The 27,043-nt window shown below is 43.1% G+C and overlaps 1 protein-coding gene across 3 annotated transcripts in view; it reads left to right on the forward strand.

Moving 5' to 3' along the window:
• The first annotated feature begins 6,828 nt into the window (after nucleotides 1–6,828).
• ELF2 (E74 like ETS transcription factor 2) overlaps nucleotides 6,829–27,043 on the forward strand; it is a 35,137-nt gene continuing 14,922 nt past the window's right edge. Inside the window, exons 1-3 of one of the 3 annotated variants that reach the window (XM_027885690.1) lie at nucleotides 6,829–6,919; nucleotides 13,766–13,959; nucleotides 14,946–15,111. In XM_027885690.1, the coding sequence (XP_027741491.1) occupies nucleotides 13,888–13,959; nucleotides 14,946–15,111 (238 nt within the window). In that variant the 5' untranslated portion in view covers nucleotides 6,829–6,919; nucleotides 13,766–13,887. Of the gene's footprint in view, nucleotides 6,920–13,765; nucleotides 13,960–14,945; nucleotides 15,112–25,720; nucleotides 25,872–27,043 lie in introns of those variants that run through there. The other 2 variants (XM_027885691.1, XM_027885692.1) reach the window with 2 other exon arrangements.

A 27,043-nucleotide genomic window follows, 5' to 3' on the forward strand; every position in this document is an offset into this window, starting at 1 on the left:
CCCACAGACAAAACCCCAGTGAACTCCAACCAAGCCGAGAATATGCTGTGATCTTTTCCCTCACCTGTTGGCCTCTCTCCCTCAAACATTTTGAACCATCTAGCCACCCCAACTTCTGTTTTACCAGACAGCTGGGAGGGACACAGAGTTCCTACCAGCTGAGTGATGACTGAGAATATCAGTAGCTAAAATAAGTTACTTGTTGTGTTTTTCAGCAGAAAAAGCTAATTTATGATGCACCTCTGCAGCACAGGCTACAATCAGCTACTGTAGTTGCCATTTGCTCTCTGCAGGTGCTAAGCAGTGCTGCAGGAGAGCGCTGAGAGAATACAGCCATACACGGGGTGAGGGAAAACAAGCAGGAACAGGAAGAATTTTGCGTGAAAGGACACGGGAGCTCACTTCGTCTGCTGCACATGGGTTAGCTCATTTCCATGGAGTGCCATCCCTATTGCCACACAGACAATTCTGCTCCTGGGGAAGCTATTTCTGGGTTGTGGGCTTTTCTTTCTTGTCCTGCTCTTGTCCTGCTGCAGAAGATGGAAGCTGTGCAGGATGATGGAATTTAATTCCATCCTAGAGTGACGGGCATCGAACATTACCATGGGTAACTGGATTCTCATGCATTCTGAGGTTTTCTCCTTTGTTTGGGATGCTGCAGGAGATGTTGCCTCCTCCAGCTTTATTGGAGGGGGAGAAGGGCTAAAACTAGAAGTTTCTGTGCTGGAGTTATTCCAGCTATTTGCTTTAACTACAGGTAATTAAACAGGCTGTAGAAACAGCATGATTTGCTTGTTATTCAGGTATCTGCAGGTGTCCTGCACTTCCTCTGGACATTTTACCAAACTTAAATGATGGCTGTAGCAAGCTCTGAAAGGCTGTTTGTGATTAATGCTTAACAGGTCCTGCACAGCAAACAAACAGGGAGCTTCTTAGGAACAGAAGACTCTTCTTCATGTGGTCAAATAATTATTTGCATCAGCTTCATGTGCAGATCCTGTCTCTTAATTACCTAAAAATCTTGGGGGGTTTAGTGATAGTTTTCCTTATTTTAAAACCTTCATGACTTAGTGGTCTTCCAAAAGGTATCTGTGTGAGCTCTGCTTGTGCCCTAGGAAAAGTGTTCTACATTGCTGTGGTTTCTGTGTTTCATCTCAGGAAGTTCAGCTGCCTGTGCCTTCCCTAGTCAGTTCAGCGGTGACTGTGGTATGCAATGCAATTAAATTAAAGGGGAAAATACAGAGAATAAGTGGAAGATGAAAGACGGTAATAAGTATCCAGCTCATATTTCCCCTTTCCCTTTCTATCTCTGTAATTAAATTAAATTACTGAGGTCCGTAGAGATTCATTGATCAACTTCCCATAATGAGATTTTTTTTTTCCTGGCTTCTTTCTTCCTGCATACTACTTCTTTCTCGGTAGTTACTGGGAAATGTTATTCTCCAGTGAGGGCTAATTGAGAATAATTAACCACTGGACAGCATGCACTGACATTATCAAGCAGAAGAGGGCAGTAAATCAAAAGTAGTATGATTGCTAAAACCTGGAACAGAGAAAGAATCCCCCGTCCCCAAAACCCGGAGCTGAACAATACAAGAAGAAATAAATAATGTATGCTTTTTTCCACTGGAAAAAAATTGCCTTTTTTTTTTTTTTTTTAATTGTGGTTTGGAGAAAATCCAAATCATACAGATACTTTTCATGCCACTGTTTTAGTAGGTGCCTAATTTCCAACGCAAAGTGTTTAGTGCCGAGGCTCTTACAATCCAGGAGCCAAACCTGGAGTGAATGCTTAAGGCTTGATAGTTCTTGCCAATAGGAACACAATGAAGCTGGATGTGAATGACTTTATTTCCATTTGAATTATTAATGAAATTCTATAAAATCAAAATCACTGCAGTCTCACCCCTTTTCACTTACTGCAAGTATCAGCAGCAGAAGGAAGTTACACAAACTATTCAGTCCTAGTTATAAATGAAGAGAGAAGGACTTTGAAGTGTCTGAAGTTGTTACCTTATGAGAAAAACCTTAATGGCTTGATTTCCACCCCCTGCCCATTCCCTTTCAGCATATCTCTTCTCAGAATCTTGTGTTCTGTACCAGTTCTGAGATATCCTCACTCAGCCCCATCTGTGTGTCTGCAAATAGACATTTGCTATTTGCAGACCTTGGCTGTTCCTAAATGAAAAGTAGTTTTCAATGCTGAAATATTATGCTATGAAAAGACAAATATGCCTTTGAGGACAATTTTTATTTTTATTTTACTTTTTCTTTAAATCAAACTAGTTAGTCTTTGTAAGGAATTTCTTCCTGTAAAACACCATCATTTCCAAAGGGTTTCCATGTATAAGAAGGGTCCCTTGTGAGCATTTTGTTTTCTGCTACATCTAAATTAAGAAAATATATATGCCATGTACATTTGATGTATTTTTGCGTGAAAATGAGGTTGTCCTCTTTCACACTTATTCTTTTTTTTTTCTAAAATATTGTAACTGCTGTATTTTAAAGCCTATCTAATAGGCAGCAACAAACTACTTCTTCCTTTATTTCTGTGTAATTCTTTCTATCTTAAAAATGAGACAAATTTATCCAACACTAAATCCTGCCTGAAACAGGATTGTTTCAGCACTGCATCACTCCCCTGCTCTAATCACATAACTCCCATGTAATTAGTGGTGTTTCAAGCACTGCTGAGGATCAGAAGCTTCTCATGCTCACCTGCTTTACAAGCAAAGTAGCATTGCAGCTTTAAGGAAAGGAGAGGGTGTGCTTGGGTTTTGTTTTTGTTTAAGTTTTTGTTTTGTTTTATTTTATTTTCTTCTAACTTGCATGCCATTAAGGGAAACTTATAAAGATGATGGTGAATTCAGAAAGGATTAGGCTTAGACATGCAATTTAAAGGCCTTTACTGTAAAATATAAGCTGCTTTAGTAGCATACATTATGAATAAAATCCAGGGGGTAGGTAGGAAGTTTAAGTAAATTTGAGTTAAGCTGCTATGTCTTCATAGCACAGAAAATTTGCAACAAGTCTGAAACTTTGCCTTTATTTTGCTGGATCTGGAATTCTTCACAGATGGCACCTTTGTTTATCTGGTATTTATCCCTGGCAAAAGAAATATGTGAACCAACAGATCTACAGACCTCAAATTAGGTCCCATATCCCTGCAAAAATAACTCCAAAAGCTAATGGGAACTAGACAATCTTTAATGTCCCTTTCAACCCAAACCATTATACGATTCCATGACCTGGGGAAACATTTATCCCTTTGTCATGTAAGACACAGATATCCGGTGGCCCTTTCTGGACTCGGCGTTGGCAGTGTTGCCTGAGATTGGTACTAAAGATCTGTCCCAGTTATCAGTAGTGTGTCAAAGTGGCCACCTCCATTTGGGATCTGTCCAACTTGGTCCAAACAGAAACCCCTTTTCTGCAACTGGGTTATAGTAACTCAAGAATGGGACTCTGTCCAGACTACTCCTGGTTCTTACCGTTCCGAGTGATATTTTTCCACCAGCAATAATCTTTGAGCTCTTGGCTCACGATGTAATATGCTTTGGGGTTTTGGTTTGGTTTGGTTGGTTTGGTTTGGTTTTTCCTGTGAGGACTCAGTAGAGTCTTAGGCTTAATCTTTTATAAAAGCAAGGCCACTCAAGTGTTTCAGATTTGTGCTACTGAAGAGAGCGCTTCCGTGACAAACACATGCAACAAAATATCCATCCCAAATAGCTCATCCGGAATTTCCTTCCTGCTGGCAGAGACGGCTCCAGTAATGTGCAGATCAGTAGCGAATATGTGCTGCAGCACCCAAACAGAAAGGTTTTCTTTATTTTTCCCTGAGGTTTAACTTGGACCCATGGAAAGAAAAATAAGAACAACAAAACCAAAACAAAACAAACAAACAAAAAAAGCCCAAACCTACCAAACCCAAAAGAGTGAGCACATCAAATCAAGACTAATTAAGCACTAAAGACAAAACTGAAAGCACTTAGGTCTGCCAGGCTGCAAGAAAACTGTCATTGAGCGCTAAAACTCCCACACAGCTGGACATATTTCCAGTCTGTAACAAGAACAAGGCAATTTTTGTCAGGAACTCTTTAATCTCTTCCTTCCAATACCCCACCTTTTCCTTGACTTCCTCTTTACTTCCATTTATTTTATACTGTCATCTGCTATCTCAGATCTAAGCCCAAGGCCTATAAAACACGAACTTCCATCATCCACTGCCAACGAGATTTTAACTTCACAACTTTGTTTCTTTTTTTTTATATACAATTTGCATGCCAGAACATTAAAAATAATTATATTTTCTAATGTGCAAACACTGAACACTATTCTATAACTTCTAGCAGCAAGACGGATGTCAGCTACATTTTTAATAAATGAGAACTTTTGTACCCATCTAGTTTGAGCCTTGCTTTTAAAGGCAAACAAAAGTTCTAAAAGCGTTACCTCTTATCTCTTAAAGACCAGACAGGCAACTGAAATTTCATATTGGTTCATGTAAACTGATAGCAAAATCTGTAATTGATGACATCCAAGTGTATGCCTTATTACATATCTGGCAGGCTTAGTGTGTAGTAGAAGCTCAATATTGCTACTATGTGTACTTTATTACAAACTGACAGCTAATTTAACTTTACACCTCAGCAGTGGCCACTTACATAAGAGGCTGCTGGTTGCACCATCTATTATTAGTAATGCCTGACATGTTTTTGGAAAGAAAGAACCACCAATGTTTCCATGCTTCAGGGCACAGGACTGATATTTTTAGGGTTACCTTTATTGTCAGGGGGATATTGGCGCCATCTCCGAGGAAAATAACTGCCTGTGTTTATATATCCTGAAAAACTCAAATTGTATGTGACCTGTAAAAGTCAGTCAGATGCCAGGGCCTAAAGAACCCTAGAAGATTTTATTTCCTTAGGGAAGGAAGCTGATGCCCTGAAAATGCAGAGGAAGGAAATACTCAGTCCAGATGCATAAGGAAGAGGAGCCAGAACTCTGGAGCACTGGGTGGTAACATGCCGAAGGCAGAAACCGAGGACTGGAAATCAGACTTAGTGTAGGAGGAGACGCACAGGAGTGCCAAGGGAGCAGTAGATGTTGGTGGTCAGATGGAAACTGAGATGTAGCAGAGAGGTACTTTTGCTCACAGATGCAGGTGAGGAGCATGTGTATGTGACTGTAGTGCCTGAGTGCACTGCTCAGGGCCAAGGACTCCTGTTAGAAGGAGCATGCCAGACTCCTGCAGCATACAGGCCCAGTGGGGCCGGAATCAGTCTGAACAGAAACCTTCATCCTAGAGCTCCTTACAGCAAGTGGCTTCGCAATGCAGAAAGTCTCCTTGGCAGTGGAGGTTTTTTTCTGGCATAATGGTTAAAGTCCAATATTTACAAAGGAGAAGACCAATTCTATTAAAAACTGCAGACCAGTCTGGATCAAGACAATCTTAACTATGTACTTGCTTTGTGAGCAGAGTCTGACATGGTGTCTCATACTGTCAAGGGGATAACAAAAACTGCATTATGAGTTTGGCTGGCTTCAAAATCACATACTCTAAAAGACACCCGCCACTGGGTAAAACTGGAAAGCAACACTTCAGCACTGCCCTGACAGGTCACTGCCTGGAGTTGGTTCTGTAGGCCTGAGGCTCCACAGCTGATCATGTTGCAAAATGTGGAATATGCAAAAATCTTCTTAGGAAAGGATGTTTGTTGATGTTTGATTTTTGTATACTTTCAGGCCTAATCAACAAGAAGTGAGATTTAACCTGTGAAACAGAGAGCACCTAACAAGCTTTAAGTGATGTCCATGTGTTAGAAAAACAAATTACTTGTTGATAGAATTGCTTTTTTAAAGTTTAGGGGTTGACATGCTTCAATGGCCTCAGACCTAGCGGGAGGTTAACAAAACTTGGGAAGGAGGATATAATGCAAAGACGTGGACACAAAGATGCAGAATTTATGGGCCATCCAGCAGAACTCCAAAGATAAGGAAGAAACTAATAAACTCAACTCAGCAACTGTGCTGGAATCAGCTCCGACTGGGTAAAAGATAATTCCGGCAGGGGGAGATGGGAACCACCGACTCACGGACCCCCGACCCAAGAAACCCACCCACCCGAGAGAAGAGAAAGACTGAGTAAGAGGATCAATTAATACGAGACGAGAGAATCGTTAACCAATAGGAGATAGAGTACTAATTAATAAGAGAACTATGCAACTTGTAGCCAAAGAACACTAATTCCTTTGTCTGCTAAAATGTACACGCAGCAAAAGCTTTTAATAGTCGGGGATGTTCGTTCTGTGGAAACCTCCACCTCGCAGAACAAACAGCCTCTCCTCCCTACGCCAGACCCTGCGTTTACAGAGCTCCTGGAACCGGCGGCAACCAGACACACGGACAGCTCGTTCTGTCCGTGCGGAGGGGGAGACCCCCGCGGCCGCGGCGCTGCCAGCGAGCTCTGGGTGCAGGCACCTGCTCCGGCACGGGGCTGAGGGGGGAAAACCCCGGTGTAGCCAGCGGGAGTCCCGATGACGCTCAGCCTCGCCCTTTGCGGCCCGGGGCGGAGGGGAACGGGATGGGCACCGCGACCGCGGGGACTCCCCCGGCGCCGCCGCTCCCTCAGGAGCTCCCCGTTCCCGTTCCCGTTCCCGTTCCCGTTCCCGTTCCCGTTCCCGCCGGGCCCGCGCAGGCGCGGAGCGGCCCCGCCTGCCCGCAGCGCCCCCGCGCGCCCGGCGCTGGCGCGGGGGGGGCCGGGCCGGGCCGGGCAGGTCGCGCCGCTGCGCCCCCGCCCCTCCCGCCCCGGCCCGGCCCCGGCCCGGCCCGGCTCGGCTCTGCCCGGGCGGCGCTCGCCGCCTCCTGCTCTCCCGGCCTGCGCGGCCCCACGGGTGCGGCCTCCGCCCGCACGGACACGGTAAGGGCGCGGCGAGCCGCCGACTCCGGCTCCTGCCGCTGACAGGCGGCCCTGCGCGGGGAGGGGGCGGCCGCGCTGCGCGGGGGCCGTGAGGGGCGGCCGGGGCGCGTGGGGCGGCGGGGCCCGGGGGGGTCGCTCCGGCGGCACCTCCCGCCCTCCTCCCTGCCCTGCCGTGCCCTGCCCTGCCCCGCCGCACTTTCGGTTCCGCGCGGGGCGGCCGCGGGGCCGGAGGGGCCGCCCCGGGTCCCTCCGTCAAGCCCGCGGGGTCCGCGCCCGGCGGCGGCGGGGCGGGCGGTGCCCGCCGGCTGTCAGTGTAAACACAGCTCCGGGGCGGCCGCGGCCTCCCGGGCCGGGCTCGCAGCTCCCCGGGCCGGGCTGGGCGCGGGTGGGCGGCGGGAAGGGGGAGGCGGCCGGGGCAGCGGCAGGGGGGCAGAGCGTTGTTTACACGGGGTGCCGTGAGAACATGGCAGCCCGGGCGGGCGGGCCGCTCGCTGTCATGTGTGTGTGTGTGTGTGTGTGTGTGTGTGTGTGTGTGCTCGCTCTGCCCGGCCCCGGGATCGGCGCCCAGCACCCCGCGCCGCTCCCACCCCGCATAAAGGGCCGGAGTCTGGCGTCTTCGTCGTTATGCCGTGAGCCCAGTCCGTGTTTATCTGTTACCCTTTTTGGCCGTGTTCCCTCTTGTCTCTCTCTCTTTCTCTCGCCACTTAACTAATTCGGTTCCTCGTTCCGCACGCTCCCTCCCCTTACGGCTGGGCACTGTCATCTTCCTTGTCATTCTTCTATGATCGTTTAACTTCTTTAGCCAAGGCAGCAAAACCTTACCTTACACACGGGGCCAATTCGTGGGGACGGTTCTGGGTCTGATCCGAATTCCTCTCTTCCTCCTTCTGCTTTCACTCCATCTCTGACAGTGAACGGGATCGGTTGCTTTAGGAAAGGTTCTGGGAACACGATGGTTGTTTTGTGTGGTACTATCAGTGACGTACCCTTTGGATACTCTTTTTCTGAAACCGTCTCTCAGGTTTCAGTCGTACCTGGGTCAGAGGGTCCGTAAACTTTAGAATGTTACGCGTGTCTTTGTGTTCGACAGTCTCATAAGCCATTCAGGAGCTTTACCTCTATAAAACTGTTAAATCTTACAAGTTTTTTGACCTCCAGAATATCCCAGGAAAGCTAATTACGGAATTTGCACCCACTTTTAGTGCGTGTATTGGGGCTTTTTTGTTGTTGTTGTTTAAACCCACATCCTCACAATTTAATGTAATCGTCTCTATCCCTTAATTATGTAAAACGATGAATAATGCCTCCACGACTCCGGCTTGTGGGGGAGTGGAAGTGGTTGTTAAGGACCAACAAACGACTCGCTGGGAAGAGAAGTGCGGGTACAAAGTGAGGATATGTGTGTGAGACTCCTGTCAGAGGGAAGAGGAGGTTTCAGGCTATCTTTAAATAGAGAGCAGTGGGAAGAGAGCCTGCTAATAGGATGAAATACGGGAAGGTCCAGAAGAAGCCTGCTGAAGCCACAAAGGTTTTTGCAGAACGTTAATAGTTTCTAAGTGATTATGAGCTTATATGTTTTGGGGCTCATCAGCTTTAGCTGTTGAGGTTTCAGAGCAAACTTAAGATGTTTGGATTATCAAATGAAGTATGTATGGAAGGACTTCCTCTGATTTCTCACTGGATTTGATGCATCATTAATTTGATGCAGCATAATAATTTTCTGTGCATTCCTCAATAAAATTATTGCTTAGTTGTATGGAAACTTGGGAGTTATGGCGTGGCCAGGACTACTTTGCTGATTGCTTATTTTGATTTCCTTTTCTGTAACTTTTAGTGATTATTGTAATTTTTAAGATACTATAAACTGGAGGGATTGTTTTGTTCCCCTGACCTTGTGGATATAAAAATTTACTTTGTATCTTCTTTTTGAGTATACCCTCGGATCCTTTAGCAACAAGTTTAAGTTTGTTTTGTTTTGTTTTGTTTTTTCACTCAGCCAGCTTTTTCAGCAACCTAATTTTTCCGTTTTTAGACTTGTTCTGAGTCTCAAAAAGCCCAGAAAGTTAATTTGCCGTTTCTCTGCACGTGGCAGTGTGAAGCAGTTAGCCAGAGCTGTAAAAAATTATCTGGCAAAGCATCTTAAAAAAAACCCTCTTCAGTTGACATAAATTTTTGCAGAGCATGCTGTGGTTTATATGTATCGGAGCGACAGTGGCATTTACTGGTGTATCTGAGGTGCTGCCTATGAAAGGCCACCTTCGTACCCTTAGGAAGCCGTGTCACTGTTAGTGGGATTGTGCGGAGATCTTGGCCAGTATATTTCTGCACGTATAACTTAACTTCATTTTCCAGCCAGCTTTCTAACTTTTTTTTTTTTTAATTAAATCAAAAGAAGGCCTTTTTATTAAAAAAAAAAAAAAAAAAAGCTGTGTGTGTGATGCTACTGCTGGCTGCAGTCCTGCTCTTGTGGTTGCCTCTGTGTAGGTATCTGCATAAATCTCTCCTCAGGATCTGGGATGCCAGCTGAATAAAAGGGGGACATTGTTCCAAGTACTCTTGTGGTGGCTCTGAGTGCTGTGGGAGCAGCTGCCTCTGGTCACTGCTGCCCAGACTTTTGCATGTTTGGCTTGTTTTTGTGTGAGGCCATCTTTTTTTTTTTTTTTTTTTTTTTTCCTTACTTGCTTGTTTTATAATTAAAACGAAAGTGGTACTCAAACTATTCGCAGATTTATATTTAGAGGTTTGTTTTGAAGCCAGTCCTAAATAACTTCACTTGGAGTCTGGCCTAGAAGAGGTGATGCTCTGCCATCCTTTCCACATGTTTTTATCAATTATTATTTGTAATTCTGTTGAGCTGCATCTTTGCTTTTCTGAAAATCTGGTAGGTGATTATGCACAGGGCGATCAACTTGAGGCACCATTTTTGGGGGGGATGTGCTCATCACAGTTGTGATTTGCAGTGGTTTTAAGCTTTCTGCTGAAAACATTCTAGAACCATTTGGATTTCTTGTAGGCAAACACTTGGATGAACAGTGTAGGTCTTATAAATGTGCTATTCAATACGTGAATGACCTGCTTGCTATTTTGTAGCCTTTATGACAAGTCCCCTGTAGCCTCTGAAGATGTACAGGCTCTAATTGGTTGTCTTGATCATTGAAATTATCCAAAATTTGAGAGTTTGATATGTCCTTTATAGTGGTAAACAAGTTATAAACTTCTTGCTGTTGAGGCAAAGAATTTAAGGTTCAGATTTTTTTTTTTTTCTAGTTTATTTTGGGGATGGGAGCACCTAGACTTACTTTTGTTTTCCCATGAGATATGTACAAGAATAACAACTGATGCAACAAAGCTGTTTTTGTGGTTGTAAGGGTTGTTCCAAATGTTTCAGAGCTAGTTTTTCTCTGCTTCCTCCATTAACAGGAAGAACAGGAGTGGATGTCAGAACTCTGACAAAATGATTCGGTAATTTCTTTTGGATATGTGGTTTTTTTTTTTCTCTCTGATGTTATTCCATATTTTGCTATGTTGTAAGCAACCATCTAGACAGGAATTGCATTTGTAGTGTGTGTTTTTTGGTTTTATTTTTAATCTTCCTGCGTGTTGTTTTGTAATTCAAAACTAGTCATACTGTGAACCAGCTTCTGTGCTGGCTGTTTGTATCACTGGGGACAATCTGTTCTCTTACAAACCTGAATCATCTCTTCCTTTAAGAATCTGAGTCTAATTGTCTTTTGGCCTTTTTGTCTCAGTTAGCCTTGGGAAATGTGAATTTCAGAACTGATTTCTAAAAGTGGCCAGGCAGCCTTTTCCTTTTACAGGAGTCAAGTGAGTTGTGACTTGATAGGGAGAGGACAGGGAATGGATTCAGTGTTCTGCTGAAATTTGAGGGACAAGCAAAAAGCCTTCCACAGAGACATACTCCTTAGGGAAAAGGAAGAGGGCAGATGCTTGACTGGTTCATTCAGAAAGGGCTGTGTCTGTGGGACACAAAACACATGGGTGTGTGGGGTGTGTTTGTGCATTTGCTTCAACGTAGAACTGAACTGAAGCTGTTTTAACTTCCCACTTGCCTTTTTCTGTATCCTGTCAGAGTTTCAAAAACGTTGCTGAATAGCAAGACTCTCAGTATGAAGTTCAAATCCTATTATCTAAAGACTTTGTGTCTTTCATTTATTCTTTGCCTGGACTGTTCCATACATTCAGTCAGAAGACACCATCTTTTTGATGAATGCTGGGATTTAGTGTCTCACTCATTCTTCTGTAGACTTTTCCCCTGTAAGGTTTTTACTGTGAATTTCTTCCGGAACTGGGAAATGAGGATTATCATTTATGTTCCTGCATTGCCCTGTCTTCATTTCTACAGGTAACTAGTAATTCATGTGCAGACAAATCAGCACAGAAGTGATCTAAACTTCTTGTAACTTAGGAGATATAAATGACATGTTTTTGAGATCATGTGGTCTTGAACACAGTATTGAGTGTTTTCAGTCTCTACCGTTTGGCCACCTGTGTGGGACTGTAGTACATAAAATATAAATACACAGTAGATGTGGTCTAGTATGTGATTGTTCCTTTGCATTAATATTCTGTGTGAGAATGAGAATAGCTTTGTGACATCCTTAGGCAAAGATAGTATATGAAGTGCTGTATGTTCTTATGCAGCTGTAAGTCTGAGTTGCAGGAATAACACTGATTTTGAACCTGGTTGGAGGTTCTGCTTTCAAATTAATGTGCAGTTTCCTTTCTTTGGACTTCTCCTTTGGGTTATAATTGCTTGGTGGTAATTTCTAGCGTGGATGTAAATGGAAAATTGTAGAAGAGGAAAAAGTTTTGATAATAAAACTTTTATTTTTCCTCCTGATTGATTATTTTAGTGCATTCCTAAACAGCTGTTTTTCTACTTTACATATTTCTGAATTTAAAGACTTTGGGAATAATTGTTAGGCAGGTAAGGAGTAGGCTCTGTGGTAAAAGCCTGGAGGGTGACAAGTACATGTGGCTACAAAGGGATGCCTGTTAAAGGCTTTGCAGCTTCAGTCTTCTTTGGGGAGCAGAGGAGGCCTTTGCTTTTGGTTTGATAATCAAAAAGTGGTGCTAGGTTTACAAATGGAACAATGGAAAATAAAGTATTAACTGTGAGGGTTTGTTTGTGCTGTTACAAATGAAATATTGTTAGGTATGAATCATGCTTTGTCATGTAAAGTTGGCTGCCTATGTAAACAAAAAAGCCTTATTTTTATTCTAAGTTGCATTTATTTTTTTCCTTTCTTTTGAAGTGTATCTTATGCTTATTCTACTGCTGCTATGATAGTGATTTACATGGTTTCCTCTTCTTTGGTTTTATTTTGTGAGGATTAACTCTCAAGAAAGCTGGGATCAGAATTTATTCTCCTTTTTTATGTAAGGGTGAAAAATACAGGTATCTTGCTCTGTTGTGTCAGGATTTTGTGTGTGTGTGTGTGTTATTTGGTTTTTTGGTTTTTTTTTGGTGTATTTTTGTAGTGACCTGCCACATACTGTGGCAACTGACTTTCTGCCACGTTGGTAGAGCAGTATCAGTGATGCCTTTCTGGGTGTATTTTTATGGCAGGCTGAAGGATCCTCAATACCTTGATAAATTAAAGTTTTAAAGCAATTTTTGCGTAGTATTTTTTGTTGACTTTCCTGCTTAGTTGACATCCTGTTGGGAAGATCAGCAATTGCAGTTTTTGCTAGTGTACCTAAGCTGTCATGCCCATAGGGAGTCCAGTTGTTCTGCATGAATCCAAACTAGTTTTTCCTACATGTGCAAGATTAATTTAGTTTAAGCTGTCTGCTGTTGAAAAGCAGACTCGCTGAGTTTGCCCATTAAAGTATTGCTTATAATTCCTTTTCTTCAGTATGTGTTAGAAGGTCCTGTTTTCTTGCAGACTTCAGTGATTGTGCTAGCTTTCTAAATGGATGGGTTTTATTAAAAATGTTGGGCTAAATTCTGGCTTCTGTTAAAAAGCATTGATCTCAGTGGAGTTACTTGCAAGGGTAATTGATAACAGGTTGGGTTCTTGTGCCTCACATGGAACACGGGCTTTTTCTCTTGTACAACTAAGAAGCCTTAGTTGCACCTTGAAGTAGTAAACTGCTCCTCTTGACCCACAGTTTATGAAAGGAGATTATTTGTCTCTTCCAGAGGCAGGGTATGAGTAATAGCAGTGGCTAGAAACAAAGTGCTCTTTAAAAAAAATCCACAAAGATGAAAATTGTGCATCTTTGTAAGCTCAGTGAGTCCACGGTACACACAAATTGAAGCATTACGATGTGCAACTACATTTTTAGACTCGTAAGAATTTTTTCTCTAAAAGATGAACTGCTAGAATACTTTGTATTTCAAAGAAATCTGTAGATTAGAAATTAGGTATGTGTTTGAGGTGTGTAATAAATATGCACTGCTTTAAAAAGGCAGTATGTTTGAAAGCGCTATGAAACTAGTAGAGCAAACAAGAAAATGTAATTAAAAATTAATCTGATCATTTGATATGAAAGCAATAACTTTAGAAAAGCTGCACTAACTCAAATGTATGTATGTCTCAAAAAAAAAAAAAAGTTAATACTTGACCTCAATGAGAAATTAATGATTCTGGCTGAAGTTGCAAAGAGCCAAACTGAAATTGTGTTCTCTTAGTATTAGTGTGAAACTTGTGCTGTATGGTCACTGTTAACTTCACCAAGGTCAGCACATTCTGTCCCACCTGTTGTGTTTGCTGATATCCTGTTCTGATGTAGAGATATAACATGCAGTAGATTTCATAAACCTCGGAAGACTTTTGGCTATAAATTGTGCAAATAACTTAAAATTATTTTGTGTTTCAGCAGCCTCTGCCTAGCTGTTTAACAGCAGTGGATTGAGAATTCAGGCCTTTGATATCCTGAGGCTATCAGCGTTACTGTCTTCAAGAGATAAGAGCTCTCAAACAATCTTCAGGGGATGCACCATGACATCGGCAGTGATTGACACCGGGGGCCCTGGCCTGGAGTTTGACAGCAATGGAATCAAAAAGCAAGAGGTTAGAAAAATCAATAGCATTTGCTTACTATCAAACTTTGCACCTTTTATCTAAATTTGAAAGAAAAGTTCACTGTAAACTTGCTGCGAGGAAAAATGAAATGGATTTGAGATTGTTGTGTAAGGAGTAAGAGAGCAGCCATTTTCCAAATATCTTTTATTAGAAGATTTTGTTATCACAGAGAAGTGGAAGCAGTAAGTTTTGGAGTCTGCAGTACAGCTGTAGACTTGGTTTACAAAATTACATTCTATACTAAGCATTTCTTTAAAGATCTCAGATGTGTCTTGAGGGTATAGAACAAGCTGAGTAGAACAATAAAGGGCCTCTTTTAAGTTAGCCAACACGTTTGGTTGCATTTTTGCATTCTTATCAACAAATAATAAACATATTCTACTATCCTGGAGCTTTTAATAAATAGAATCTGGCAGGGTTCCACTTCTGCAACACTTTAACTGATTGAATATGCTTTTACAGGCATTTTGATCCTTAAATAAGTAGAGATAAGCATATGGGCTGTGAAGTAGTCAGTTCTTCTGTGACAGCTTATCTACTTAATCCAAAACATGGGTGTTCATGAGACACAGGTCAGATGTAGGTATCTTGCAGTACACACAAAAAGCCTTGATTACATTTCATCAAGCAGAGGGAGAAGAAGCACTTCCCACAGCTGAATGACTTCATTAGAAACCTCTTTTCCAATATCTTAAAGCAATCTCTTTGTTTGATGCTTTAAATTTTAAGTGCTTAAACCCAGGAAAATATCTTTGAGTTCGAGGTAGGTCCCTTTGATGGCTGATAAGCCATCTTTTATTATTTTCATCTCTTGCTTTAGAAGAAAATTTCATTTAAAAATCTTTAAAATTACTATCATTATTCCATAAAATACATAAGAGCATAAGAGGAAAAATATTCATGTAGAGTTCAATAGTGCAGTATTTAGAGCATTTTTTTTCTTTTCTTCCCTTTTTTTTTTTCCCTTTCTATAGGAAAATGAGCCAGTCTCTGAATTCCCAGCAGTGATTGTGGAGCCAGTTCCTAGTGCCAGACTAGAACAGGGTTACGCTGCTCAGGTCCTGGTTTATGATGACGAGACTTACCTGATGCAAGATGTAGCAGAGGAACAAGAAATTGAGACTGAAACTGTGGAAACAGGTAGACCTACTTGATTTTTTTTCTTCCATGAGGTTTTAGTACTTTTAGAAGTCCCCAAGGAGTGTGACATTGTATCTACCCACAGGATGGAGATCCTGGCCTGGGTTCCCATCTCTTCCCTCTAAACTTAGTTGTGCCCAGCTTGAGTGGGACAGGTTTACCTTGGCAGGTAAAAATGTCACCTTGTGTTCAGGATACTGCAAACTCTGTACCCTCATGAGCTGGCAGATCTTCTTTTATGTCTTTGTTACTTACGCTAGACAGCTAAACTTGGAGTTTTTAAAAATCAGCTGAGCCAGGAAGCTGGTTAGAACTCATTTTTTTAATGTGTCTGGGCCAAATACCTGCAGGGCAGCTGGTAGTATGGACTGTGTGGCTCTATTTACCCTGTATTTCTGTCTGTCCCTTGCTCTCCCACCTTTTTGATCCAAGAGTGGTTTTATTGCTGGTTGGATGGCAGGAGTGTGTGGCTAGAGGGAATGGAGTTGAACTGTCCTTTTATGGGCAAAAAGCCAAACAGATTGAAATTAACTCATCTAGCTGGTAAAATATCAAGTTAGGGAAGAAGCAAGGAGTGGAGCTTTGGCATTAAAAGCTGAGCTGGCTAGTGCTAAGCACATTTTTCTGTACACCCCTCTCTCCAAAGAGCACCACTGGGAGGTCTGCAATTCCTGAGGGGCACCAAAGTCTGTTTAAAGTGTCTGAGGAAACAAAAGTTGTGCTGCTGCTGCAGCAGCCTAATGACACCTGACTGCTGGGCTGCGATTCACAGAATGAGCTCAGTTGGAAGGGACCCACAAGGATCAAGTCCAACCCTTAGGCCTGCACAGGACACCCCAAAAATCACACCATGTGCCTGAGAGCATTGTCCAAACACTTCTTGAACTCTGTCAGGCTTGGTGCTGTGACCACTGCTGTGGGAAGCCTGTTCCAGTGCCCAACCACCCTCTGGGGGAAGAACCTTGTCCTGATATTCAGCCTTAACCTCCCTTGACACAGTGTCAGGCCATTCCCATGGATCCTATCGCTGGTCACCGCAGAGAAGAGATCAGTGCCTGCCCCTCCTCTTGCTTTCTTGTGTTGCCTCTCATACTTGTTAAACTTCAGCCATTTCAGTTTATTAAGTTTGCAGGAAAAAGTAGACCCTCAGCTGTTCTGTATTTTTTGGGTATAAATTTCTGCTGGATTAGCAGAGTGTTGGGGTAGGTAGTACACAGAGCTGCAACCAAAGGGAGTCCAGGTCCTCTTGGGCACTCCATACTGAGCTGGTGCGACCAGCATCCCATGAGCAGCACACATTCCTATCCTGGGGCTGCCTAATGCAGAGTTGGAGTTTAAATTCACGGTGCCAGGCAAGCAAAACAAAGGTGAGAGACTCTTCTTTCCTCCCAGCTGCTTATCTTGGCAGCCCAGTAAGTGTGCATTCCTATCAGATTAGGCAAGTGTCAGTGCAGATTTCTCTGTAAACAGTGGATGCAACTGCTCATACATCCTTCTGAATTTGGATGTTATCCAAATGTTTGCACTGCAGCAAAAATCACATGCATCAGCTTCATAAGATGTGCATGAACTAATGATTCAATACTTACAGTTCCAGTTTACTCAAATATGTTTGGAATGAAATATGCTAATTAGAGGTTCAACAAGTTAATGTAAAGTTATGAAATACATATTTTTTTATTCTATTTTTTACTACGGTAATAAACTTTTAAGATTAAGGTAAGTGAGAAGTGAGGATGTTCTTACTAAACTGCGTTTTAGAACTTAAACTTGTATTTGAAAACCTTGAAGAGCTTATACTTTGAAGGTTTTTGTATTCAGAAATTGTTTTTAAAACATTAAATATGCTGTTTCTTGTAAGATTTTTATAGATTAATGGCTAACAGGGCAACTATTTCAGTATAAAGAGCTATTGCACATGAACTCTTAATGTGTTTAAATATAATCTTATGGCTGTAATAAATTGGTGGAAAGGACAATTAAAAACTTGTACCTCTTCTGTAGCAATATTTTTATTTAAGCTACTGTTCAAAGAAATAGACATGTGAGTGCTTCCAAGCCTTGATATTTGAAAGTATAGTCTTAAAATTTATAGAGCAGTTGATATAATAATTTGATGAGTTTGTGGCTGGAGATGTTGAGAGATGTGTCTTGACTGCATGTAGTTTGTTGGTGTTCTGTGTTCCTTTTTTTTAATTTCATAGTTTGACATTAGTATGTCCTTAAAAATTTAGTGTGATAACATAATGAAATATTAAAATCAGTTCAAATATTTAAAACTTTGTTTTAATAGTTTCGAGTGAAGAACTAATAGGCACTAAAAAGCCAATTTACAGTGAAGAAGAAATTAAAATTAATGAAGATTGAAAAGTTTATGAATGCACACCGGTTCCCATGCTCCAGCTTTTCACTGTTATTTGTATGGTGTATACACCATTAATCCAGTGCAGTTTTCGTGGTGAATGAAATGAGCTCTTGCACAGAACTTGTATCCAGTGTTGGTTTAGACTGTTCTGAGGGAGGCAGTCCTGTGGGACGTGTTTTGACCCACGTGTTTTGGCACAGCCAGGAGTCTTTCTCAATTCATTGCTCGTACCGAAAGGTGAGGTGGATGGAGAGAAAGTATTAAAACCCCAAGAAACATTCCCTTTGGTAATGCACCATTATTAGCAGTGACTTGCAGGACTGAATCTGAGCGTGGTGTTCAATTTTAATTGAGATACTGGGCTGTGGGTAGGAAGCAATTTAATGTAGGAGAGGTGGCAACAGGTGCCATGGTAATTGTTAATGAGAAAGCAGGCTAAGGCAGTAAACAAAGTATAATGTTTTTTTAAAGAGCATCATTTTAGGGTGTTAATTTTCTGAAGTACATATCTTTATTATGCTAATGATCCTAATTTAGAGACAGGTGCAACTATTTGATTTCTGTGCATCTTATAAGAAAATTCTGTTATTGCTAAAGTAGTCTCAATAGATTCTGCTTCATAAATGACAGAACTAATTGCTGCAATAAATTTCATGTTATTTGATAAATGTATCATTGTTGCAGAAAGAGTGAGTAGACTTAATACCTTTTGTGGTTCTGGACTCTACAGACAGCATGGCAAATACTAAAAATTCATCTTAAAGAGGTCTGGGCAGTATTTGAAAAGGATACCTATTCTCATAAGACACACCCTTTGTCAGTAGCTTTACTGTTGGCCATGGACATGATTTTTTTTTCCTTTCTTGTGACAGTTCAGTGGCACTTCCAGTGACTACTGATTTACATGCTTTGTAGCATTGCAGCTACATATTCCAAGAGCTACTTTGCAGTTAATCTAAAGCTTTGTAATTAAAAATGTAGCCTTATTCTGGCCTTCAGAGATAGGGATCAGTACCCTTTGTGAAAAATGTAGTGGGGCAGCTCCTTGGGACTCTGAAGAGATGATCTGTGCTGTGCCTTGAATGGTTCTGTTTGTGGTTTGCTATTCCATGGGTGGATTCGAGACTGTGTGGACTGTAAGGACAGTCAGTGCTGAGCCAAGGGCAAAATCAGGGCCTGTGATGTTGTTTTGTATTAAAAAACTTGTTGCATTTATGAACCCACAAATTAAATAAAATGTGCTATATGATTGTTATAAATACTGATGAATTTTTAACTAATTCTAGTGGAGTATGGAGGGTTTTGCTTATCAGAGTCCTTCCAGCCTGCTTCCCACTAATCTTTCTTGATTCATTAATCAAGGATCATTAATTACAATTAATCCTTTAACTGTGAATTTAATCCATTAACTATAAAAGTAAGACTTAAGAGTCTTTTAGCACACAAGAAAGACTTAATGGTTCAAGTTATGTTTTTATTCTAGAGGGAAAAAAATGCGTATCTGCTTGGAATAGAAAGACATCATAACAGAGGAGTTTTCTAGAAAACCCAAAATGTAGGAAATTTGGTCTTTTCGGGTGACTTTGTGACATTCTTTGTGGAGGTAGTGAGTGCTTTTTGTAATGATTGAAAGGGAAGATATAAGCTTTAAGTCGACATAGTGTTTAGATTTCTTTCCCTATTTGTATGATATTCTTGGGAGCGGTACCTTTAGACTACTGAGGTCTGACCTTAAAATTTTGTTTACTGCAACATTGACGGTGTTTGTATCATAAAAGAGACATCCTTCTTAACAAGTTTTTAATAATATCCAAATTTTATTGGTGTTCATCTCCTGCGTAGTTTTCTGTCCTTAAAGTAGTTAGGCCTTAAATTGTAGGATTTATTCAGCAAAACCTTTGTAGTTTCCATTACAGCAGAAGCTGCTGTCTTTAAAGAAGCAGTCGCTTTGAAATTAACAATTGCTACATTTGCAAAACCCATGTTGTTGTTTGTTCACAAATTTTGTTGAACAGTGGTAGCTATTAAGGAAATGTTGCTGTAAGTACAGTAAAGCTTGATCCCTATGAGAGGTGATCCAAAATCATTTTGCCTCCGTAGACCTCTGAGGGAATTGATTTAGTGACTATAACATCTTATATGAATAGCATTTTTCCCCTTAATTTTTTTTATTAATCACCAAAGCAACAAGTACAGGTTTGGGATTTTTTTTTTTTTTTTGGTCACAGCTTTAAGATGAAAGAGGAGACAAACCTACTCTTTTCAAGAAGTTGAAATGTCATAAAATTTGTGAACTGTCACCAGGTTTTTTAATTTGATATTTCATCAGAAATCCTCCTTGTGGTTCAAGTTGAAAAGTCTGGTTTAATTCTAAAAATATTATTGGCAGAGGGAGGTGGAAAATCTGCATGAAAATAATGGGGATCTGAAAATGAGCTTTTGCAGGGTTGTGATCTGGAAAAATATTGGGCTACAAAGATCAGGAAGTTCAGCTGAAACTATAATGTAAATTGACAGCCATCCTTTAAAGGAGGGAGGAGGTTGAATCAACAGGGAGTTTAGGCTTATTGCTCTCCTAATTTAAACAAATGGATGAAGAGAATACATACTCTAAGGGAAATCTTTTAGAGAGCAAATTTCAGATTACTACTTCCACAGTTATCACCATGGGAGTCAGCTTTGCATATCTATGTCCAATTATTGCCTGTTCTTCCTTCTGCCTTTATATGTCTTCTCTTATTGTAATTCAAACTGCCTCCTTCTAATGTCTTTTATGTGAATTTGAACCCATGAACTCTTGTTTCTCAGGTAAGTTTTCATAAGTTAAATATCAGTATTAGATCTGGCTAGAATCTTACCTTTGAGTATGGCATGTGCATGTAAGGGATAAACAAAACAGTGTTATAATTCTTTCTGTGTGGGCATTATTGGATTAAACTTTTACAAAAAACGAGTTAACACAGGCATCTGCTGTGCGTTTTGTTAGTGCTGATGTAACCTGTTGACTGAACTTCGTTTTTTTATACTGACAGCTCAGTGAGAATGTTACACATGGAGAGGGAGCAGTTTGCTTTAGAGGACCTTGCTGACTTAAAAAAAGCCAAGACCAGTTTGGACATTCTAACAACTTGACTAAACTCTGAAGTTGTTACTGTCTTCATCAAAGCGCTAAGATGAAGCCTGTTAGCTAGACAAAAGCAAGATAAAGCTTTGCTTGCTCTACTGCAAGAATTAGATGCCTCTAACACATGAATGGGTTAAGAGTTTGCCCTCTGAATGTGAGCTAATTTTATTTTTTGACACCATGCTGCTGCTGCATCCGTGTGAATGCTCACTCTGCCAAGAAATCCACTGCATTTTTACCAGTTAAATGCTGGTGACAGTGAGGCAAAATGATTCCCCTCTTACTTCATGTGCTGTTGTATACTACTTACAGCAGTTGCACTAAAGGCATATATATCTGTTCTCGGTAACATTCTTAATTCAGAAACAAAATTCAACTGCAACTTAAATTTTATGTCATATTTGCTGGTGTTTCCTTTTCTGGGAAATTAAGGAAAAGAGATCTAGAACTGTGGATGATAGTATTTTAACATGACCATAAAACCCTGGTTGTGCTGTCCAGTTCTTTCTAGATTTCAGGTTTCTGCCTTGCTGCATTCAGTGGTCCATTTATATCAAAAGAATGCTGCAAGATTAACTATTTTGTTATAAAGCCGCATTTAACTACACATTTCAGGAATAATTTTTATTTCCTGAGGCTGATAGGAGGCTAATTCAGTGACTTGCTGGGGTGGAGCGTTAAAGGTTGGACTTCAGATGTGTAAGATGCAAACTCCTCTAAACTCCTGACCCCAGTTGTGACTGTGAGTGAGAATTTGAAAGCTGTTACCATGAAGACTCAGCCACAACATTTTACTAATGAAGGCTGAAAATTTGTGTGGCTTCTACCTTGTAATCAGAACGCAATATGGCAATGCCAAACCCATCGTGGTATGAGTGCACAAGAATTTACTGGTCTTTATTGATCAAAAATGTAGTGACAGACTTGAAAATAATAATTTTTAAAGGTGATCTGCACATTAAAAGGGAGATTGTAGTTGACAACAAACTCTAGGATGACAGTAAAACCACATGTGTTTGAGCAGGGCATTTAGTCCTTAGAAATATTAAGTGGGACCCCGCTCCTCAGTATTTCCCTGGCTCCTTCAGGAACATTTTGTGGTTATTTTGCTAATTGGCAATTTTCTACCGTGGAATCCACAGTGGATGATAATGATTATGCTGATCTGCTGATAAAGGTGACAGCTGCATTTTCTTGGATGTTTGCTGGAATTTAACAGTTTTAATATTAAAAAATTTTAAATATTAAAAATATTTCTTTGTATTGTTACCCTTGCAATGCAGTAATAGCTATCAGCAGTTTGATAGCCTGCTGTTGAGGGCAGCGGCTACTTCTGTAATTATTAGATGTGAATTTCTTAGGATCCTGGCCAAAACTGACCTTTCTGTAACATTAAAATATGTAGGTGGTTTGGACACTCGAAACAGGACATGCCTGGATTTTTGAAGTTACTTGAAGCTTTTTAGCGTGGTTGGCATTTCAGCGTTGTTACTCTGTTATCATTTGCAATTTGTCATGTAGACTGCAAATACTACCCTCAGACATATTGCTGTCTACCCTCCACTACTTACTTAAATGAAGACAAACAAATCACCTCTGTAAGAAGGTGCCTTTTTCCAGAGTAGGTCTTACTAGAATACAACTGGCACCCTCTGTGGCTAAAAGTAATTAAATGCACACAGGTTTTCCTTCCTGGTTAATCATTTGCTGTCTGTGGAGGACAAAGGCGCCATTAGAAGGTTGCACTTTTAGCATTTCAAGTTACAATACTTGTGAAGTAGTTTTCCAAGAGAAACTACAATCTATTATCAGAGAATATTTTCATCGTAATTGTAAGAATTGTGGGAAGGGCAGCTTTGCATAGGAGACTACGGAAGTGGAGATTGACAATTCCTCCACAGGCACTGAATGCTCTACTAGTTTTTACTTTTTCAAAATAATCAGGATGAGGTTTAACTGGTGTATATTGCAAAGAAGAAGTTCCTTTAAAGTGAACAAAGTTGTCCATATTAAACATTTTGACTTTGTTTTTGTCTGACACTTGGTAAATGTAGATGAGAGGAGCATGTAGGTCCACCTGGCTATCTTGACAGCTGAGTTTGTGGTTTAAAAAATTACAGTAAAGCTTATTCTTTGTATACTCTAACAGTAAAACAAACAGACCAACAAAAAACTAGGTTAAATATATTTCTGTCTGACAAAGACTGATGCTGTTGGGGATCTGTTCATCTATCTATTTTTTTCTGCCTTTTTCATACCAGAGAAAAATAAGTACATCTGCAATTTCCTGTGGCCCTGATCCATTACAGTAAATATTTCCTGCTTCATTGGGCCACCCACTGAGTAGATTTTGTAGCCCTCTTTGTTAGCCTTCTGCCTAGAAAGGAGGCTTAAAAATAGATTAAAAAGTTAAGTGCATGTTTACTTTATCCCCCTCTTGACTCTCCTTTTTCCCTGAAATAATAAGATTTTATTAGCATGACAAATCAATCAGCATTCAGCATGAAATACTAGAAATCTTATAATTTAAAGAGATGAAACTGCAGAACTTCCAGAGAGTTGCATTCCTCCTTAAAGACATATATGTCTATATATGTAATACTGTGTAAGGTGTGCACAGATCAAAATGATCACTACATAGATTTGTTGTAGTTTTTTACATATTAATCTTGAAAGTGCCCAGGCTTGGACTCTTTTCAAGAGACTGGAACCCCTCAGGCATCCACTGATATTCTCTCTATGTGTGATCAGAGAGAGCAAAGACTCAGAATACTGAGAGCAGCTGTTCAAGTCCATTTCTTGTGAATTGGCAAACACTGTGCTAAGTCTGTGCTCGCAGTAGTAAATAAATGCTGCCTAGAAAACTGCTAATAAACCAAGAGCTTGGTGTTTTATGCTCCTTTTTTCCTTTCATTTCGGACATGTGGTGTTTGTCAAAAGTTACACAGTGCACATTACTTGCATGCACTTATTCAAAGAGTCCACATATCCCAGGCAAAAATTCATTGGATATGAGTCAAATGCTTCAGTTTATGACTGAAAGTTGCAATCAGTAAACAATGCTCACCAAATTTCACAGCAATCATTAAAGGAAAAGATTATGGAGGCACATCTTCCAAAGTGTGAAGTGTGAGTTCCTATTGATGTGGGTTTGGATTCAAAGGTATTTAGTGTCTCAGCACACCTTTTGATCTGGATCTAAGCAGGCAAACTTTTAAACTGTATTTTATTGCTGTGGGCCAAATGGCTTGAAGTGTGGGTAAATTACAATTTTTAGCAACAGCAGGTACATGGGACAAAGGGAGAGGAGTACATGGTTACTGCAGTACTCTGTATTTAAGCTGAACCTACGGTGTTGCTCAACCACACTGGGTGAGGTTTCCACTTCAATTTGAGGATGTTTTAATGAAGGACTATTAAGTTTTATTGCACATTTAAATGCGCGCCTACTTAAAATGACTTTCCTTGTCCTTGGGCTTGTCTCCACTAGGAAAATTTCTGCTGGAGGATACAGCAGAGTCCCCTAGTGGAAATATGCTGACGGAAGGAATTCTTGGTAGCACTGCTGCTGCACCTCTCTGAATAACAAAAGCTGACAGGAGCACTCTGCTTTTGGCAAAGCTGGATCCACACGAGAGCTTTTTGCCGTCACAGCTGGCTACTTGCCTTTTTTGTCCATGCTTCTGGTTGGAAAGAGCTCGGCTGGCAAAACTTTAGCACAGACCTACCCTTAGATAGGTCTTTAATGTGAGAATGAATGATCTCTCTTGGAGGTCTTGCTTATCTGATGGTGATGAACAAATTTAATTCCTTACAGCCAGGAATGGATGAGTCAAGTCTACAAAACGCCTGAAATTTTATTTGTGTGTTATAAATATTATATATAAATACAGCCATTAAAATGTATTCCTATAAAGCCTCGGGTGTTGTAGTGTTAGGAGTATGATTTGTCAAAAGTTTGAAGCGCTGAATTTACCAGCTGGATGTCACTTATGCTGGGTACTATTTTGTGATTTCTGTGGTGGGGAAAAATGCATCTGAAGTGTTGTTTGTGATCTAGGTCCTAAGACTACTAAAATTTGAGAGGGTGGAAGAGGTTCTGTATTGTCAGGTTGCAGCTGGTGCCCTTCACCTGCTCTTAATGGAGCTGTGGTGTACGCGGAAGAAGGGATTCTCTTTAGGCAGGTGTTTGTTTGCTTGATCCTTGGCTTAACAATATTGGCCTAGTCAGGCGTGTGTGTTGTTAATGAAGGAATTCCTACGTGTAAACTCCATGCATAGCTCCATGTTGAATATGCTTTGCTTTTCCTGGGGTAGCTACTCTTTGCATGCAGCTCTGCAGTTTTACCCTGGGAGTGATCAGCACAGGGAATGGACAGGCACGTGTGGAGAGTCAGTTCTCCTGATTGGTATCTGTCCAGCTGCAGCACTCCAGGGGCCTGGCAGGGAATGCTGTGGTGTCACTGAAGCAGGTGTTCTTCAGATGGGAGAGCAAACCACCCTAAAAAAAGCGGTGGTTGTGGTTTTCTAAATGTATTTTTAAATTAAGAAAGCAATGCAACTCTCCCCCCCCTCCCAAATCTGCTCAGGGGCTGGGTTTCACGAAGGATGGACAGGGCCTGTAGCTAACTGGAAAAGGCACCTAAAGTTTCCTTGGAATCAGCTCTGCTGCTATTCAGGAGACGAGGTGGATTGTAGGAGAGGAGGACTGAGGCTTTCTGGCGAATAGTTACTGATCGTAGGGGCGCGCCAGGGGAAAACTTGTTACTGCGTCAGTGGGGACTGCCAGGCTTATCCCGGTTCCTGGGGCACGTCGTTGCCGGTGTGCGGGAGCTGCGGGAAGGTGCTCGGGGCAGCGCCGAGAGTGGCCGCTCTGCGCTCCGACGCGCTCTGTCCGTGCCCGCGGCTGCCTGCGGGCAGGCGCTGCCCGCGGCCCGTGTGTGCCGGCGGTGCCCGGCGTCTCCCCCTTCCCGCGGGCGGCCCCCTCTGCTGCCGCGGCGGTGGCGGCGGGAGCCGGCGCGGCACTTCCTGTGTGGGGCGGGCGGCGGAAGGATCGCGCGCGCGCCGCCCCGCAGGAAGCGCTCGCGCCGCCGCCGCCGCGCGCCGTGGCGGTGACCGCTCCGCCCGCGCCGCGGGAGCGCGCCTCGCCCGCCGGCTCCCGCGCGCGCCCGCCCGCCCGCCCGTCAATGTGAAGCCGCTCCGGCAGCGTAAACATGGCGGCGTCCGTGCATGAGGGGCCCACCAACCAGCTCGACCTCCTCATCCGCGCCGGTGAGCGGCGCCGCGCCGCCGGGGCGCGCGGACGGACGGCTGCGAGGGTGGCGGGGGGTAGGAGGGGGGTGGGCAGGAGCGGGGACGAGCGGCGGGGCAGAGCCGCGGCGCAGGGCGGGCGGGCGGGCGGCAATGGAGGGCAATCAGGAAGTGATCACCTTGGTAGCGGCCGGCCCGGCGTGCGGCGGGCCCCGCGGCGCCGGCACGGCCGCCGACGCGCCGGGAGTCGCGGCGCAGCGCGCGCGGCAGAGTTTTGCGGGGCTTTTGGCGGCCGGGGCGAGAACCAGGAAGTGCGCGGGGTTGTCCTCCCGCCCCCGCTGGCCCTCCCCTCGCTCCGAGCGCCGCCGCCACGCTGTCTGAGCGGCCAGGCCGAGGGCCGCGGCCCGTCCTCCCCGTGCGCACCCCCCCCTCCTCCCCCTGAATTCCGGCGGCTTCCCCCTCGCCCCATCCCGCACCGTGCCCTTTTAAACTCTGTGCCGGCGGCGGGGCAGGAGGAGGCGCCGCCGGCGGGGCCGCGGCCCCCACGTGTTTGGGGCGGGCGGGGGGGGGGGGGGCGCCGGCGCCCCCTCCCCCACGCGTGCCGCGCAGCGGAAGCGCCGCGCGCGCCCCCGGGGGAGGGACCGGCGTGGGGGGAGGCGGCGGTGCCGCCAATGGGCGCGCGGCGGGCGCGGCACCGGAGCGGAGCGCGCTGTAAACACGGAAGTGGCGCCGCCGCAGCCGCACGTGGCCGCACCTGCCTGCGGGCGCCCCCGGCGGGCGGGGGAGGGCGCGGCGGGAGCGCCGGCCCGGGACGGAGCGCACAGCGGTGCAAGTGCTGCGCTCCGCCGGCTCGCTCCTCTACACCTTGGAGCCTCCGGGCCCGGCTGCTTTACCCGAGCTCTGTCACTTCGTCGGGGTTGTGTTCAGGATCATGGTTTGGCCTCTCTTGGTCTTATGAAATCTGTCTGTGAATAGGGCACTCTCTGGTGATTCCAGGATTTGTCTTAAATTGTGGTAGAATCCCTGAGGAAGCACGAGCAAGGTTCCAGCTGAATAAAACCACAAATGCACTGTCGAGTGTTTAGTTCTCCACAGAACTTGTACTAGCTCTGATTTTAGGTTTGTCTTTACAACGCGGAGCTCAACTTTTAAACCTGTTCCTTGAAACCACACATAGCATTTCGGTGCAGAGC

Source organism: Empidonax traillii, unplaced genomic scaffold (assembly GCF_003031625.1).
Source record: "Empidonax traillii isolate 1590-97213 ecotype Southwest subspecies unplaced genomic scaffold, ASM303162v1 scaffold170:size2694500, whole genome shotgun sequence".
NCBI classification, from domain to species: Eukaryota; Metazoa; Chordata; class Aves; order Passeriformes; family Tyrannidae; genus Empidonax; species Empidonax traillii.